This window comes from Bos indicus, chromosome 16 (assembly GCF_029378745.1).
Source record: "Bos indicus isolate NIAB-ARS_2022 breed Sahiwal x Tharparkar chromosome 16, NIAB-ARS_B.indTharparkar_mat_pri_1.0, whole genome shotgun sequence".
In the NCBI taxonomy this organism is placed as follows: Eukaryota; Metazoa; Chordata; class Mammalia; order Artiodactyla; family Bovidae; genus Bos; species Bos indicus.
This window is the reverse complement of record NC_091775.1, coordinates 42,982,314-43,000,132: the sequence shown is the minus strand read 5'-3', so window position 1 is coordinate 43,000,132 and position 17,819 is coordinate 42,982,314. Positions and strand designations below refer to the sequence as shown.

General features: G+C 55.1%; 1 protein-coding gene and 1 long non-coding RNA gene across 2 annotated transcripts in view; one reads left to right on the top strand and one right to left on the bottom strand.

Moving 5' to 3' along the window:
- The window catches only part of DISP3 (dispatched RND transporter family member 3), a 58,112-nt gene extending 46,986 nt beyond the window's left edge, over positions 1 to 11,126 (top strand). Inside the window, exons 13-21 of the mRNA XM_070768226.1 lie at positions 411 to 595; positions 2,968 to 3,098; positions 3,176 to 3,348; positions 4,344 to 4,470; positions 5,206 to 5,351; positions 7,517 to 7,676; positions 8,279 to 8,392; positions 8,810 to 8,976; positions 9,873 to 11,126. Of these exons, the coding sequence (XP_070624327.1) occupies positions 411 to 595; positions 2,968 to 3,098; positions 3,176 to 3,348; positions 4,344 to 4,470; positions 5,206 to 5,351; positions 7,517 to 7,676; positions 8,279 to 8,392; positions 8,810 to 8,976; positions 9,873 to 10,235 (1,566 nt within the window). The 3' untranslated portion in view covers positions 10,236 to 11,126. The remainder of the gene's footprint in view (positions 1 to 410; positions 596 to 2,967; positions 3,099 to 3,175; positions 3,349 to 4,343; positions 4,471 to 5,205; positions 5,352 to 7,516; positions 7,677 to 8,278; positions 8,393 to 8,809; positions 8,977 to 9,872) is intronic.
- Positions 11,127 to 11,752: 626 nt separating this feature from the next.
- On the bottom strand, positions 11,753 to 15,369 carry LOC109570794 (uncharacterized). Its single transcript, XR_002182553.2, has 2 exons — positions 15,108 to 15,369; positions 11,753 to 11,971 (listed from the first exon to the last, which is right to left on the bottom strand). It is a non-coding gene; the product is annotated as an uncharacterized lncRNA (long non-coding RNA).
- Positions 15,370 to 17,819: the final 2,450 nt, after the last annotated feature.

Sequence of the window (17,819 nt, the reverse complement as noted above, 5' to 3'; positions counted from 1 at the left end):
CCTCCTCTTCTACTGCCCCATTCCTCCTGGGTCTTATCATGCTAATGTTTAAGTCTAAGCCCTTAAAAGAATCTGAAGCCATCGTCACTCGTGGCTCTAGGAGGGCAGGGACCAAGCCCATCTGGTTCAGTGTTGTATTCACAGCCCAGCTCAGGGCTGGCTTGGAGTAAATCCTCAGTTGAAGAAGGACTGAGGCTCAGAGAGAGAGAGGGAAGGGTTTGCCACACCTTTAAACTCGAACCCAAGCCTCCTGGGTTCTGCCCAGAGCTCTTCCCCTGACTCTGGGGGCTGGAACAGGGGCAGGGGGTGGGGAGGTCTCCCAGGAGGGAGGGGACCCAGCCTGAGGCCCAGCCCAGGCAGAGGCAGCCTCCCGGAGTCACCTGTCTTGTCTCTGTCAATCCACTGCTTAGGTGTATAGAGCGCCTTTTGGTAACTTCACCAAGAAGCTGACCGCTTGTATGTCTACAGTAGGGCTGCTCCAGGCGGCGAGCCCCTCCCGCAAGTGGATGGTGACGACCTTGGCCTGCGACACCAAACGGGGCTGGAAGCTTGACTTCAGCTTCTACGTGGCCGCCAAGGAGCAGCAGCACACCCGGTAACAGAGCCTTGCAGACGAGCCGGTTCGTACTCGTTTGCCCCTCCCACCAGGGATGTCCGCAGGCCGCTGTCCAGGGACTTCCCTGTTGGTCTGGTGGTTAAGACTTCGCCTGCCAGTGCAGGGAGACCAAGTTCAATCCCTAGTCAGTGAAGCTACAATCCTACATGCCTCAGGGGCATAAAACCAAAACCAAAAACAGAAGCAATATTGTAACAAAGTCAATAAAGACTTTAAAAAGTGGTCCACATTAAAAAAAAAATTCTTTTAAAAAGAAACCCCTACCTATTTCCACATGTGTGCTTAGACAGTCTCCCCCCCCCCAGAGCTGGGGATCGGGGAACACCAAGATGCCAGGCCCACAGTTCTCTCCCCTATCTGCCCCTTATCCTCTGAGTGGCTCTGTGAGAGATGCTGTCTGCCTGCCCCTTGGCACACCAGGCAGTTTCCAGCTCAGAGCTCCTGCATTTGCTGTTCCCTGGACCTATGGTGCTCTTCCCCAGCTCCTCCAGAACCACAGGACCACAAGGGAAGTCCATGATTGACTCCTCAAGATTTAGGTCCTTACCCAGATACTCCCCACCCACGGCTGTCTCTGACCAGACCGCCCTCCCACAGCTGAAACAGCCACACCCCATCTCTCCCCATACATCACCCAGCTGCTCTCTTTCTGGTTCCCATCACCTCCTGGAAGCATACTGACAGCTGGTTCGTTACCTGTGTTTGCTCAGTAGAATGTAGGCCTCCTGCCATATTCCCTCACCTGGTCCAGAGCCTGGCACGCAGCAGGTGCTCAGGAAACGCTTGCTGGGTAAATGAGTGAAGGAAAGAATGAGTACACGCCGCCTACCTCTCCAAGGCTCTATCCACACTCTCAGTGCATACAGTTAATTCAGAGGTTATTTATTTAGTGTTGCTCCTCCCTAAAGAATCTGCCTGCAATGCAGGAGACCCAGGTTTGATCCCTGGGTCAGGAAGATCCTCTGGAGGAGGGCAAGCAACCCACTCCAGTATTCTTGCCTGGGAAATCCCATGGACAGAGGAGGCTGGCAGGCTATATTCCATGGAATGGCAGAGTCAGACACTACTGAGCAGCTAACATCCCCTGAGACTGTAAGGTGACAGGAGAGAGCCCGTGTCTGTTGTCCTTATCTACTGTATACACATGCCCTGCCTAGCGCCTGGCATGAAGTCACTGTCCCCAAATACTTAATGAGCAACTGTGTGCTGTGCCTTGAGGGGTCTCCGAGCCAGCTGGGGGCATCTTTTCCCAGGTTCCTCCCCCTGTTCTGACCACTGAGGCTATGTTCGCTGAGGGCCTTACTCTCTCATCCATTCATTCATTTAATAAACCTTGAGCACTGACAGTGGGCCGGCATGTGGCTAGTGCTGGGGATGGTAAACAAGACAGATGTGACTCCTGCCCTCGGGCTGACTAGCAGGAGACAACAGCTAGCAAGTCAAGCGCAATGTCATTACAAATTACAATACGTGCTCCGAAAGGAAGAGCCCGCTGCCATCGCAGTCCAGATAACGGCAGTGCAGGGCCTGCGCTTCTGCCACCAGGGACCATGGTCTGTTTGGCAGGGCCTGGCCTTGGGGCAGCGAGCACCCACATGAGGCTGGACTCAGCTTGGGGCCGGGGGTTGACCAAGATGGGCTCACTGGGCCATTCCAGCTTGGCCCACCTGGCTCAGGAGGTGGGGTCCTTCTGCCTGCCCTCTAGGGCTAGGCTCCCTCTGCAGATACACAATAGCCACTGGGGTCATGCTGCCTGGATGAGCTTAGAGCATTCTATAAAGCACCTGGAACTACATCAAGAAAGTGTTAGTCGCTCAGTCGTGTCTGACTCTTTGTGGCTCCATGGACTTCCCTGTAGCCAGCCAGGCTCCCCTGTCCATGGAATTCTCCAGGAAAATAATACTGGAATGAGTTGCCATTCCCTTCTCCAGGGGATCTTTCCAACCCAAAGATCGAACCCAGGTCTCCTGCATTACATGCAGATTCTTTACCATTGAGCCACCAGGGAATCCCAGAGCTACATCAAGTCCAGTGGTCAATAAGCTGACCGTGGAATCCTTTCTTCAAACAGAATCTTGAGCTCTGTAACTGTTCAGTTTAAGGTGGGGCTGGGGGCTTCTGGGCAATGACCCCAAGGCTGGCCCTGAGGTCATTCAGAATTCTTGCACCCCTGGAGGGCTTCCCAGGTGGCGTTAGTGATAAAGAACCTGCCAATGCAGGAGACGTCAGAGATGCTGGTTTGATCCCTGGGTTGTTCTTCTGGCCTCTGCATGCCTTTGCCTCTCCTTCCCAACCCCTCCTAGCCCTCCTGGCCCTCCCATCCTCAGTCCCGGCCTCCTTTGCCTCCACAGGAAGTTGTATTTTGCCCAGTCCCACAAGCCCCCTTTCCACGGGCGTGTGTGTGTGGCACCTCCCGGCTGCTTGCTCAGCTCCAGCCCCGATGGGCCGACCAAAGGGTTCTTCTACGTGCCCAGCGAGAAAGGTATGTGCAGGGAGGCTGCTGTGGGGCCTCGGGAGGCTGGGCCTGGCCTTTCTGTATAGCTGTGCCTCCCTCTGCAGCACCCAAGGCCCGCCTCTCCGCCACCTTCGGCTTCAACCCCTGCATAAACACGGGCTGTGGGAAGCCAGCAGTGCGGCCACTGGTGGATACAGGGGCCATGGTCTTTGTGGTCTTTGGCATCATTGGCATCAACCGCACACGGCAGGTGGACAACCACGTCATCGGAGACCCGGTGCGTGCACCCACGCTGGACAGCTGCCAGAGGGCCCCGCCACAGCAGGCTGATGAACAGCTACCAGTGCAGGGACCACCAGCCCAGCTCCCCACCCCCACCCTTAGCTCCTTGACCGCTCACCCAGCCCAGACAGAACCTCCCCGGACCCCTGGGGCATCATTTCTCTTGAGGATGGAGCAGGGTCGAGCTTTTAGAATCACCCAGGAATCTGGGACCAAGCCAGCTGCCCTGCATCACTAGGGGTGGAACAGAGGGGAGGGCAACAGGTGGGTAAACCCTCCCTGTCCTTCTGCAGGGGGCCTCTCCCCCACCCCATGCCCATAGCCCTTGTTGTGTGCCTCAGCCAGGGTGCCCTCGCCTGGAGTAGTCTTCCTCTTTGTACATGTTTGTGCTGGTGCGGGGCTCTTGGGCGCTGGAGGAGAAAGGATCTGACAGAGAGAGGTGTGACTTGGTCTGTGCCTGGCACGTGATGGGGGCTGAGATGTGGTTGAAAGGACTGTGGATGTAGGTCTCGTTGGTCGTAACCTCTGCCTCGGGAATTCAGCCAGCCGGGTATACAGGGTGTCAGACACTAAGTAATTTGAGAGCCAGGTGGAGTCAGAGGAGTTGTATCCAGTCTGGACCATGAGTCCGCAGGGGTTCAGAAGAGGGACGGGGAGGTGGGGAGAAGAGGAAGCAGGTGATGGAGGGCAGGGGTGGGAGTCAGCTATGCGGAGGGAGAGGGGAAAGCAAGGGCCCAGGTGAGCATGCTGTGAGTAAAATTAAGGAAGGGAGACTGAGGGGGTCCGTGGGGGTGGGCAGTGATGGGAGCAGAGGAGCTGCTGGGGGTGGGGCAGAGCAGACTCAGGCAGGACCGTGGGCAACCAGGCAGAGGGTTTGAGTGCTGGCCAGGATGGTTGCAGGAGCTGCCGGAGGCTCCTCCCCAGGGTGGGGCCAGGACTGAGTCCCTGACTCACTGAGCAGCTGCACTGGCTTGTGTCTCCTTGGGAAAGGGCAGCGTCATCTATGACAGCAGCTTTGACCTCTTCAAAGAAATTGGGCACCTGTGTCGCCTCTGCAAGGCCATAGCGGGGAACTCGGAGTTGGTGAAGCCGGGCGGGGCCCAGTGCCTGCCCTCAGGTGGGTGTGAGGTCCAAGGTGGGGACAGCCCCCAGGACACACATGCCTGGAGTTGGGGTGTCTGTGGACTCTCGTCTGTGTGTGTGTGTGTGTGTGTGTCCACGCGGGGGTGGGAGCTATGTGAACCTTCCAGATAAGAGTAGTCTCATCCCTGAGGATGAACTGGCAGAGAGTCCACAGGCCTGGGGAGGTGTGAAGTGTGCAGGGCACACCTGTGGGAGGAGCTTTCCCAAAATTGGGGGTGAGGCCTGGGGCCAACCCCTCAGTAGAAACCTGGGTCAGACTAGGGTTCTTCCTGAAAAGGCATGCATGTGCTGCATGCTAAGTCACTTCAGTCATGTCTGACTCTTTGCAACCCATGGACTGTAGCTCACCAGACTCCTCTGTCTATGGGATTTCCCAGGCAAGAATACTGGGGTGGGTTGCCATTTCCTCCTCCAGGGGACCTTCCCGACCCAGGGATTGAACCCTCGTTTCTTATGTCTCCTGCGCTGGCAGGTGGGTTCTGAGAAGGCACAGGATTTCAGTTTCTGCCCCAATGGCAAATGGGTATTGTAGGTTTCCCAGTGACATTGCTAGTAGTTTCAGACGTTTTTTAAACTAGGTTGGGGGGAAAGCGTGTGCCCCTGGTGTGTACACACTCAGATGGGTAGGTACACATGGGTGGGTGGGATGGGGGAAGAGATGCTCCCATCCCGGGTCCCCACCCCAAACCCCTCTCCGCCATCCCTGCAGGCTACAGCATCTCCTCCTTCCTGCACATGCTGCACCCCGAGTGCAAGGAGCTGCCCGAACCCCACCTGCTCCCGGGGCAGCTGTCACATGGGGCCGTAGGCGTCAAAGACGGCCGCGTGCAGTGGATCTCCATGGCCTTCGAGTCGGTGAGCCCTGGGTGGACCAACCGGGCACGGGGCAGCATGCCAACCTAACAGAGTGCAGTGTCACCACTGATCTCTAGCCCCCGTCCCAGAGCAGAGCAGAGAGCGTTCTCCTTAGAGGGGAGACTGAGGCCAAGAGGGATGAAATTGCTTGCCCAAGGTCACGGGATTCATGAGTGCCAGCATCAAGTGCAAAACCAGGCTGTCTGACCACCAGGCTGGGCCTTTCTGCCACACAGAGCGCCAGGCAGCTCTTACCTCCCTTCTTCCCCAAAGGCTCAGGGTTCACATCATCCCATGGGGGTAGGTGACAGTTCAAGATGTTCCCCTCTGCCACTGGGAGGGGCCAGGTTCTGGGCCACAGAGCCCCTGTGCTGGGTCCCCCCAGGAGAGATGGAAGCCAGGGGACCAGCCATCCCCACACCCCACTGCTTCCTCTCTCTCATCCCTGATGCTCCCTGGGCTCCACCAAGGAAGCACCCATATACACACACCCATGTATACCCACCTGTACACACACATGCACATCCCAACCTGGGCATCAGGCCTGGCCCTGGCACCTGGCATGCTATGAGTCTTGCCCCATGCTGAGCCCCAAGGTCCAGCCCTGGCTCTGATCTTGCTGTGCTCTTTGTCCTTGAGCGGGACAGTCGTCTCCTCCAGCCTCCTGCTCCTCCTCTAAAGATTAAGGTTTCAGTTCCCTGCCCACCCGCTGGCAGTCATCAGGAAGCTAGGGTCTATCACATACGTGAAGGCATCAGGGAACGAGAAGAATATGACAAGGTGACAAGCCGGCAATTTTTGTTCTCTGGCCCCTGCCCTGCTTTCCGTCCCACCACCTGTTCCCCTCAGTGCATGTACAGCCTCACCTCCAGCCACAGGAAGGAAGACCCAGAGCCCCTCCAAGCCTTTAAGGGGCCCCAGACTAATGCAGAAGCCACTCAAAGCCCCAAGTAGTTTTTTAAAATTGCAGTAAAATATACATCATATGGCCCTCTTAACCATTTGTAAGTGTATGCTGCTGCTGCCGCCGCTGCTGCTGCTAAATCACTTCAGTCGTGTCTGACTCTGTGCGACCCCATAGACGGCAGCCCACCAGGCTCCCCCGTCCCTGGGATTCTCCAGGCAAGAACACTGGAGTGGGTTGCCATTTCCTTCTCCAATGTAAGTGTATAGTTCAGTAATATTAAGCATATGCACAGTGATGCAAATGTCACTAACGTCCATCTCTAAAATCTTTCATCTTGCAAAAGTGAAACTGTTCCCGATAAACGTAGACTCCCCAGGGGCCCCCTCCAGCCACCACTCTGTTTCTTTCCCCATGGATTTGACCACTCTCATCCCTCACACAGCACTGGCTTTTTATGATTGGTTCATTCCACTTAGCATAAAACTCTTCAGGTTCATCTGTGCTGTAGCCTGTGTCCAAATTTCCTTCCTTTTTAAGGCTGAAGCCACAGACAGTTTGAAGAATACCTGCTTAGGTCCCTCCACATGACAGGACATCACTTCCCACCCCACCAGCACTCAGACACACACCTGCACACAGACTCATTGTGAATCGGTTTGTGCTCAGGGAGGGCAGAATTGGATCAATGAAGTAATATACATGAAAGTTCCAGAGCTGGGCACTGTGAATCAGATAGGCCACCTGCCCTCCCAGACTCACAGTCCAGCCAGGAGAAGGTGGGGGCAGCTTGCCAGACAGTGATGAGAACAATGATGGGAAAGCATCAAGGGCTTAAAGAGCCCAGAGGATGCCTGTCTTGGGGCATCAAGGAAGGCTTCCTGGAGGAGACAGAACCCTACTTGAAGGAGGGGCAGAAGCCGGCTCTGTGGGCAGAGGAAACAGCATGGGCCAACTATGGGACTCAGAGCCAGGGACTCTGGGAGTTGGAGGTGGTCCTGTTGGAGTGGGGCAGGGATGGAATGGGGCAGGGCCTTCGGTTGCTTTGGGACGTGCTGCCACTGCTGTGAGAGTCACACGTGCACCTGGAGGCTGGTGGGAGGTGGTCTCGGATGGGCTCACCCTTCACCCCTCATGCAGCACACTCCATTTGCAAGTGTCCAGGGATCAGCTGCATTTGTTATAGAGCTGACCGGCCATCGCCAGGGCAGCATAATAGGCCTCAGCCACCAACCCGTCTCACTGGCTCATGTCCCCGCAGACCACGTACAAGGGCAAGTCCTCCTTCCAGACCTACTCAGACTACCTCCGCTGGGAGAACTTCCTGCAGCAGCAGCTGAAGACACTCCCTGAGGGCTCAGCCCTGCACCACGGCTTCCAGACCTGCGAGCACTGGAAGCAGATCTTCATGGAGATCATAGGCGAGCGGCAGCCCCTCCCCCAGGGCCCCGGCACAGCGGGCGGTGGCAGGTGACCCAGACCAGGGAGGCTACGGCCTGGCCTGTCTGAGCCATGCTTGTCTTCTCAATTCTGGCCAAGAGCCCTGGAGGAACTGGAATCACACAGTGGCCGCCAACACCGATTAGAGACCAGAGTTTGGGTCCCCTCCTGCCTGGGGGCATCTGGCCACATCCTCTGATCCTGAGTTTGCCCACTTAAAAAGAAATGGTAATGATGGTAATGGCCATCATAGCCAGCGGTCATTACCATTACCAGTGACTGCTGTAAGCAGCCATCTGTCATTAGGAGGCCTTCTCAATGCCAAGCCCTGGCTAAGGCCTGGCCCGTGTTATCTCTTTAAACTCCAAATGAGGCCTAGGGAGTAGGTACTGTTATTATCCCCTTTAACAAATGAAGAAATGGGGATTCAGAGAGGGCATGTGGCTGAAAGTCACCAGAGGGACACAGCTGGCTGTGGCGGTGCTGATCTGCGTGACCCCTGTACCTCTGAACCATGAGGGTGAGGGGGTTGTGGGTGCCCTGTGCTGCAGCCCAGCTGAGGGCCCTTGCTTCTCCCTCGCAGGGGTGCAGAGCGCCCTGTATGGCCTGGCCCTGTCCCTGCTCATCTGTGTGGCCGCCGTGGCTGTGTTCACCACCCACGTGCTACTCCTGCTGCCTGTACTCCTTAGCATCTTGGGTAAGTGGGCCGGGGGCCAGGAGCGGGCAGGGGTCTCACTGGCGGTCTCAAGTTTTTCTCCACCCTTAACTGTCTCATCTCTTCAGTGAAGGTTTCCCGACACACATACACCCCTCACCCCAGGCCAAAAGAGCCTCTGTGACAATTGTTCCTAGGGCTGTGCACTCCCCAAGAGGAGGCAGGTGGCACCAGGTGGCAGGTCTCAGCCCAGGGATGTGTTGCTGCCCCCTGTCACCTCTTTCAGGCCCCCTCAGCCCTCTCAGGCCCTGTCCCTCCTCATCTCGCCAGTCACCAGAGTTGAGGGATCTACCGTAGACTTCATCGCCTTCTCCAGAGACCCTCTGAATTTGCCCAGCCCCCTTCCAGGGCTGTATGGGTGGGGCCAGGTCCAAGCTACCTCCCCGCGGCCCCCTGCAGGCATCGTGTGCCTCGTGGTGACCATCATGTACTGGAGCGGCTGGGAGATGGGCGCCGTGGAGGCGATCTCCCTGTCCATTCTTGTCGGCTCCTCCGTGGATTACTGCGTCCATCTGGTTGAGGGCTACCTGTTGGCTGGAGAGAATCTGCCCCCCCACCAGGCTGAGGTGAGCCCCACACCTTCCCCACCCATCCCTAAGATATCTTCTCCCTTCCCAGTGCCACTGATGAAGACCCCCAAGGGTCGCTGGACACCATGGTGTCCGATTCCCATCCAGCATGTGTTGCAGGAGCCTCCGTTTCCAGGGCCATTCTCCACACCAGGGGACTCGAGCTCTTAGGCAGCTGCACCCAGCATGATTGTGGGCCGTGGATGGGTCCACTCCCCCAGCTCTGTCTCCCTAAGTGAGCATGAGGGCCAGGCGCCGTCCAAGGGCCCTTCCTGTTTCTCGAGTCCCTGATTCCCAGTCTCATTCTCAAGCCCAAGAAGCAGGTCTGAGCCCTTCTAGTTGTGACCCTGAGGCCACCCCACCCTCACTGGACCTTGTGGCTTGGGAAGACATACCCATGTACTCAGTGCCAAAACCAGCTCTGGGTCTCATAAAGTTTTTGGTTTTCCCCAGTTTGGAATTGTTTTGGTGTGAAACATTTATAAATACATAAATTAAATCAGTTATACATTTAGCTGCTCTGGGTCAAAAGAAGGAATCAGTTCCAATCAGGGCTCCCATGTTCGAGGACTGACCGTGCAGATCATCAGTGTTCTGGTTGTCATAGGGATGTTTAACCAGCCCCCACTCTGTGCCCAGCGCTGGGCACTGCTGCAGGGGAGCGGGTTTTATGTCCCCGCAGAGCCGTCGGAGCAGGTGCTGTTATTACCCGCCTCTCACCCTCCCCCCACCCAACACACACATATTTATGAAAGTGGAATCAGAGCCCTGCAGGGGCAAGGCTGGCCTTGGACAGCATGTGCGTGTTTCCCAGGGCCCAACCCCCCATCCCAAGCCCCAGGCAGGGAGTGATCCCTTCCGGGGGGCCCCAGCGTTCTTTCACTTACCCCCAGGACGCCCACTCGCAGCGCCAGTGGCGGACGCTGGAGGCCGTGCGGCATGTGGGCGTGGCCATCGTCTCCAGCGCCCTCACCACAGTCATCGCCACGGTGCCCCTCTTCTTCTGCATCATCGCCCCGTTTGCCAAGTTCGGCAAGATCGTCGCCCTCAACACAGGCGTCTCCATCCTCTACACGCTCACGGTCAGCACAGCCCTGCTCGGCATCATGGCACCCGGCTCCTTCACGCGGACCAGGACTTCCTTCCTCAAAGCCCTGGGCGCTGTGCTCCTGGCGGGGGCCCTGGGGCTGGGCGCCTGCCTTCTGCTCCTCCGGAGTGGCTATAAGATCCCCCTGCCCAATGGGACCTCCCTATAGCCCTGGCACTACATCTGGACTTGCACACCTTTGGTCCAGTAGGTGGGGGACGAGATGCTTGTTCTCTGCGCCCAGAGGCACATTGTTCGCAGCTCGGCTACAACTCCTTATGTTCCCAAACATCTGGGCCAGACGTCACCCACCTGTGTGACCCACACTGCCTTCATCACAATGCCAGCCCCTGCTGGGTGGTGAAGCTGGCTGCCACTCCCCACTGCTGGACACTGGCAGCTGCCCTGCCTCTCCCTGTTAGGGGAAGAGACCAGCCCTCCTCCTGAACCTGGTTCCCAGGGGAGTCAGGTGATTTTTGCAGGGGGCTTCCCTCTGCAGAATTTCCACATTGCCTCAGTGCTCACAAGAACTTTCTGATGTGGTTGTTACAGGGCCCCCATTCTATGGATGTGAAAACCAAGGCATCAGAAGGCGAAGTAACTGACCTGTAGCTGGGTCAGTGGCACAGCCAGAGTGGCCTCCCTCGGGAACTCTGCAGGAAGAGCACAGAGGGTTCAAGGGCAGGGCCTCACACCCCCTGCCCCCCCCTCCCCAACAGTTTTATGGCGGCCAGTGCTGGGTGGTCCTGTGGCCTCCCTAGGCCTTTAGGTCCTGGCCTGGGAGGACAGAAGGACCAGCCTGGGTTACTGCATGTCCTAACCCCGGCCCCAGACTCAAGGGGCTCTGCTCTCTGGAAAGCCATGGGGCCCCAGCACAGCCTTCCTCACAAATTTAAGCCCTCCACCTCCCCAACCTGACTCTGTGGGTGGAATTTAGGGGAGGGGGCAGCCCCTGGGATGGGGAGCTGGCCGTGCCTGCCTCCTGCTCACAGCAGATGGTTCTTATTAAAGTGAAATGAAACTGCAGACCGCCGCCATTAACACGAGCATTTTAAGCATTGCTGGCTCCATTGTATTCTTCAAATTGCAATAACTAAGTGTTTGCATGGTGCCGTTGGGAACCTGGCTGAGGCGGGCGCTGGGCCTGGAAGGAGATGGAGGTGGAGTGGAAGGGGCAGGAGCCTCTGGGGTAGGGTCACAGAGTACTCTGGGAACCCAGAGTCAGGCTGGGGAACTCTGGGGCAAGGCACCATAGGAGTGGAGCCCATTTGGCTCCCTACCAGGACACTTATTAGCCCCTTCAATGTTCCCAGTACCGTGCTGTGACCTTCTTCCTTGGGACAGACATTGGCCCAGGGCATTAGGAAGCTGGACACAGACTGAGCTGGGACTGACCCCTTAGGGTGGGTGGATGGTTTCCTGGTGAGCTCGCCTGGTCATCTGTAAATATTAACAGGGAGGCTGGGCATGCAGGATAGACCTGCAACAACCTGTCACCACCAGTGCGTGCCTGGCACCCAACAGAGGCTCAGTATTTGCTGAGGGAGCATCAGATTTTGGTTCCCACTCTCCATGGTGAAGACAGACACCAAACACCGGGTTAATGGTATAAGCTGACATATAGCTCTTAGCATACCAGTTGCTCTTCTTAGGGTTTGTCTTAGTAACAAAGTGCTTCAGACCGGGTGGCTTATAAAGACAGAGGTTTATTTTCTCACAGTTCCGGAGGCTGGAAATCTGATGGAAGGTGTAAACAGAGAGGGTTGTTCTGGAGGTTGAGGGGGACTCTGCTCCATCCCCCTCTCCTGGGTTCTTTCTGCTGGTGGCTGGCCATCCTTGGCATTCATTGGCTTGTAGAGACATCACTCCAGTCTCTGTCTCCATCTTCACTTGCCCGTCTTCTCTCTGTGTAGGTCACATTGCCTTCAGTTGTATCAGATCCTAATGACCTCATCTTAATTTGGTCACCTGCAAAGATCCTGTTTCCAAATAAGCTCACATCTGGGACCTCTCTGGTGGTCCAGTGGCTAAGACTGCACTCCCAAGGCAGGGGTTCAATCCCTGGTCATGGAACTAGACCCCACATGTTGCAACTAAGGAGTTCACACACCGCAACTAAAGAACCTGCATGGTGCATCGAAGATTGAAAATCCCATGTGCCACAACTAAGACATGGCACAGCCAAAATAAAATATTTAAAAAACAAAACAAGCTCATATTCATGGGGACCAGGGTTAGCCTCAACATATCTTTTGGGAGGAACACAATTCAACTCATAACAAGGCTCAACATGCATCAGCTCAGTTGTTAACCTTAGGGAGAGGGTGCTTGGACCCATTTTACACCTGGGGAAACCAAGGCTCGAGAGATTGCCTTGCCTGAGTCAGGCAGCTGCTGGTGGGAGAGCCAGAGTTTGACCCCAACCAGCCTGTCCCTGGTAGTTCAGACAGTCAAGAATCCACCTACAATGCAGGAGATCCAGGTTCAGTCCCTGGGTCAGGAAGATTCCCTGGAGAAGGGAATGACTACCCACTCCAGTAGTCTTGCCTGGAGAATCCCACAGACAGAGAAGCCTGGCGGGCTACAGTCCATGGAGTTGCAAAGAGTCGGACATGACTGAGTAACACACACACACAGCCTGTCCCAGAGTGTGTGCTCATCCCTGAGGGTGTGCAGCCTCTCAGGGAATTGTAACAAAGGGTGATGATGGCACAGGGGCACTCTTATCAAGTGGCTTCTTAGAGAATCTGGATGGAAACCCTTCAATTTGTACAATACTTCACCCCTAAGAATTTCCCCATCAGCCTGTCTGAAACCTGAGCCATCAGAGGCCTGGCAGAGAGCACTGTGGCTGAAGGAGCTGGTCAAGGATTTAGGCAGGTCAGCCAGGGCTCCAGCAGCACTTGTAGGGGGTGAGTTAGAGGGCAGAAGGTCACAACTGCAGAGTTGGACATCTTCCAACAACAGGAAGGAAGGAAAAGGCAAACTTATAGGAAAAGACCAGGTGGGAGGGGGTGGGGCACCGAGGGAGCTGGCAAGTTGACAAGACGTCCCAGAAGGTGCTCAGAGAAAAGACTGCCATCTCCAAATCCTTGTCCTGAGACCTTCCCAATAACCTAGTATTAACTTGGAGGTATGGTCATTTGCATATCATTTGGATGCAGTCCAGGTCATGCCCATTTGTCAGGAAACCCTCACTAAGCCCATTTCCTTGCTTTTAAGAAACAGCTCCTCTTCCTTCCCCTTGGTCTTCATCTTTACAGAGTGCTCTGGGGGTGTCAGGCAGGCAGGACAAGGGTGAAGGAGGCCAGGCCCTGGTGTCGCTGTCACCTCCCTCCAACAGGTGACTAGGGCTCCTCTACATCAATACAACTCTCTCATGACCCTCACAGTGCTCCTTGGAGCGAGTTCCCATTTTACAGATGAACACTGTGAGCCCCAGAGGAGGCAGTGACAGTGCACGGCCAGGCTGCCTGGGTCCCTGCCCGTCTCTGCTTCCCTGCTGGGTCCACTCTCTGTGGATGGTGTTCTTTATCTCCTCATAATATGTCCTGGTTCCTCAGGCCAGCATGGCAACTGCCCTGTCCAGCTCTGGGTCAGTACTTCTCTCTCTCCTTGGGGCAGGGCTGGGGCAGGGCTGGGGGAAGGATATGTGCTCAGTCATTCAGTCGTGTCCGACTCTTGGCAACCCCATGAACTGCAGCCCACCAGGCTCTTCTGTCCATGGAACTCTCCAGGCAAGAATATTGGAGTGGGTTGCCATTTCCTCCTCCAGAGGATCTTCCTGACCCAGGGATCAATCCGGCGTCTCCTGCATTGGCAGGCAGATTCTTTACCATCAGTCACCTGGGAAACGCACAAGGGGAAGGATGCTGGTGACTATGTGTGAGCTCTGGGGAAACTTGGCTACACCCTTTGCTGCCTGCTGCTGCTGCTGCTAAGTCGCTTCAGTTGTGTCCGACTCTGTACGACCCCATAGATGGCAGCCCACTAGGCTCCTCTGTCCCTGGGATCCTCCAGGCAAGAGTATTGGAGTGGGTTGCCATTGCCTTGCCATTGCCTTCTCTCCTTCACTGCCTACTTGGCTACAAATAATTCCCCCCTCATCTTGTTTGCAAATATTGGCTCCACAGAGTCCCAGAGGCAGTAACTCCCGTGAAAAGGACCTTGACCTTCCTTCACCCGCTAACGCACAGCTCACGGTCTTAATGAGCTTTTGCTGAGCACTAATGAGATGCCCTTCATTAGATCGGGCACAGCAGTTAGTCTGGGATCTGCGAGGATGTGCAGGCATTCAGCGGGCCGAGTAGGGGCAGAGGGCCTGAGGGGATCCCGTGGAGAGGGACCCCTGTCACTTACAAAGGTTCCCTGAGCCCCTGCTTCTCTCTCCTTCCCTTGGAAGCCAGGAAATCGATGGGAGCCAGTGCTTTAAAGTGCTGGCCACGTCCCAGGCCCTATCGGTTCACTCTCAGGAGTTCTTGCAGCATTCCTCAGAAGGGAATGTCTTTGTCCCATTTCACTGCGAAGAAAGAACCAAACCCTAGGGACTTCCCTGGTGGTCCAGTGGCTAAGACTCTGTGTTCCCAATGCAGGGGGCCTGGGTTCACTCTCTGGTCAGAGAGCTATATCCCACATGCCACAACTAAAGATCCCATGCGTGCATATGTGCTAAGTTTCTTCAGTCATGCCTGACTCTTTGCAACCCCATGGACTGTAACCCACCAGGATCTTCTCTCCATGGGATTCTCCAGGCAAGAATACTGGAACGGGTTGCCATGCCCTCCTCTAGGGATTTTCCCAACCCAGGGATCAAACTCCTGCATTGGGAGGTGGGTTCTTTACCTCTAGCACCAATCAGGAAGCCCTAAAATATCCTTATACTGCAACTAAGATCCTATGTAGCCCCCCCCCAAAAAAAAATTAACCCCAGAGACATGAAGTAACTAGCCTGAGGTCACACAGCTTGTGAGTTATAGAGCTGGAATTCCCGCCTAGGGCGAACAGCTCCTGAGTACATGCCCTCTCTCTAATACAACCTCACCTGCAAACAGATTTGATTTGCAGAAGCAGCCAGCCCCAGGCCAGCTGGGCAGCCAGGGTCCTCCCTCCTTCACGTTTGTCCACCTGCTTGCTTCTCTGAGAGGAAAGAGCACCAGACTGAGAGTTCAGCGTTGGAGTCTGGGCTCCAGCCAAGGTGACCTGGAGCAAGTCACTGCACAGTTTCAATCCTCTGGAAAGTGAGGAGGGGACAGCATGACATCCAAGGCTCTGTCTCCTCCTACTTCTATGCTGCCGGATTTGAGTCTCCTTAAGTCAATCTGCCCCAGGGCCCATCCTCCGCCCATCTTCTCCTCTGAGCCTCTCCTGTCTGCTCATTGTTCACATCCAATGAGCAGGAGGCTGCACATTGGAGCTGTTGTCTGTTCAACAATGATTAACTGAACACTTACTATGTGTCACGCACTGTTCCAGACCTCGGTGATCCAAGGAAACACAAAAACAAATCCAGATCTGACTCCATGGACATTGCAGTTGAGGTAGGGAAAATCTCTTTAGTAAAAGAACCCTCAGATACATAACCACAAACCAGAGGGCTGTGAGGGAGAGCAGTAAAGGGCCCCAAGCCTTGTGACAGGGACCCCTGGGGATGTGGCTTCTGCATGGAAGTTTAAAGGATGAGGACCATTTCCCCTGCTCTGAAGGGGTTGTTCCCTCCAAGCACAGGCCTCCTTGAGCCACAGAACAGCCTCCCGCAGACTGATGCTAAGACCTGAAAGGACGGATTCATTGTATCTTAAGGGTCAAGGCTGGAGCTTCTGCAGACAGGGAAAGTGGTGACAGGCTGGGTCAAGAGAGCATCTGGCTATTCTAGCTCAGTCACACACCCACACCCCACCCAGTGACCCGAGAGGGAGGCGTGGAGTGGCCCTCTACACACGGTTCTCAGACCAACCTCAGTCACTGGGAGGAGGGGAGGAGGAGAGGGGAGGGAGGGAGGAGGGAAGAGGGGGAGAGGAGGGAGGTGGGGAGGGAGGGAGGGGAAGAGGGGGAGAGGAGGGAGGAAGTGAAGGGAGGGGAGGAGTGGGAGGGGAGAGAGGGAAGGAGGGGGAGAGGGAGGGAGGAAGGAGGGGAGGGGAGGGGAGGGAGGGAGGAGGGGAGGGAGGAGGGGGAGGTGCCCAGGCAGAACTGAGTCCCCTTTTCCTGCTGGGCCTTCCAGAGGACTTCAGAGTGGCATTCCTGCCCACTCCAGCTGGCAAAATACTATTGCCTTTGGCATTCAAGGCTCGGAGGAGCCCTGTGAAAAGCAATCCACTCCAAATAGACTTAAAATATGAGCCCAGAAGGCAGAGGCTGTGAGTCCACAGACCACCATGCCTGGGGGGCTCAAGCTGGTGTAGGGCCTGAGGTCTTTGCCCAGCCCTGCCCTCCAAGGCTGCATGGATTTGCCTGAGACTGTTCAGTCATGTAGACTCTTTGTGACCCCATGGACTATAGCCCACCAGGCTCCTCTGTCTATGGAATTTTCCAGGCAAGAGTACTGGAGTGGGTTGCCAGGGTGGAGTGTAAACTGGCTCTACCATTGCGGAAGGGAATTTAGCGGTAACTATCAAATCACAGTGGCACGATCCTTTTTTTTTTTTTTTAATTTGACTGCACTAGGTCTTAGCTGTGGCCTGTGAACCCTTAACTGCAGCATATGGGATCTAGCTCCCTGACCAGGGATCAAACCCAGGTCCCCTGCCTTGGGATCGAGGAGTCTTAGCCACTGGACCACCAGGGGAGTCCCAGCATGATCCTTTTATTCAGCAGTCCCACTTCTGAGAATTTATCCTGCAGAGAAACTTACACTTGGCAAGGTTTTCACTGAAGCCTTGTCCAGTATATCCAAAGACTGGGAGCTCCTCAATGTCCCTCAGCTCAGTAACCAATGAAATAAGTTACAATCAGTCCTTTCAGACAATAGGATATTCTGTGACTGTAAACAAAGAATGAGGAAGATTTGTAAGTGCCAGTATGAGAAAAACCACGAAGGTCTATTAAATGAGAAGAAAGTTGCAAAAAATGTGTGTAAAACACCTTGAAAAATGGGTGGGAGAGAGAAAGAATGCTCATTTTCCTTGTATATATATAAAGAAACTAGAGGAAACACACAAAAAAATCTAAGGCAGTGGTTACTTGTGGGAATTGGGATGTGGGGACTAGGCAGATGGCAGACAGACAAGGGAGGAAGACTTTTATTACAAATCTTTTCACACTCTTGGATTTTTTGACTACAGGAATATATTACCTGGATTTTTTTTTTTTTTTTTTTTTTTTTAAGCAAAGGAGAGACATGGTCTTCATTTGCTTCTTAGAAAACTCATTCTTACTGCGGAGCAGAGGATGCACTCAGGAGGGTGGAGAGCAGTGAGGAAAGAAGAAAGGAGTGCCCCTCCCAGAGAAGACATCAATAAACTTCACCTGAAGTTCTCTGAACCCAGACACTGCCAGGATCCAGGAGGGGGGTAACAGCAGGCTCCCTGCTACCTTCTCTGAGTAGAGATGTGGGCCATCAGCCCCTCTAGTGACGTTCCAGAGCCCCTGGAATGCTCAGGAGTGTGGCACTGTTTGACGCTGCTCCCGCACCTCCTTGTAGTTGAGCCGGAAAAGGGAATGACTGGAAGGGAGCAGCGCTGGGTAATAGAAAGAGCGCACAGTTGGGCTCTGTGACCCCCCTGGTGTGGCGTTCTAGAAATTGGGATTAGTATCCTCA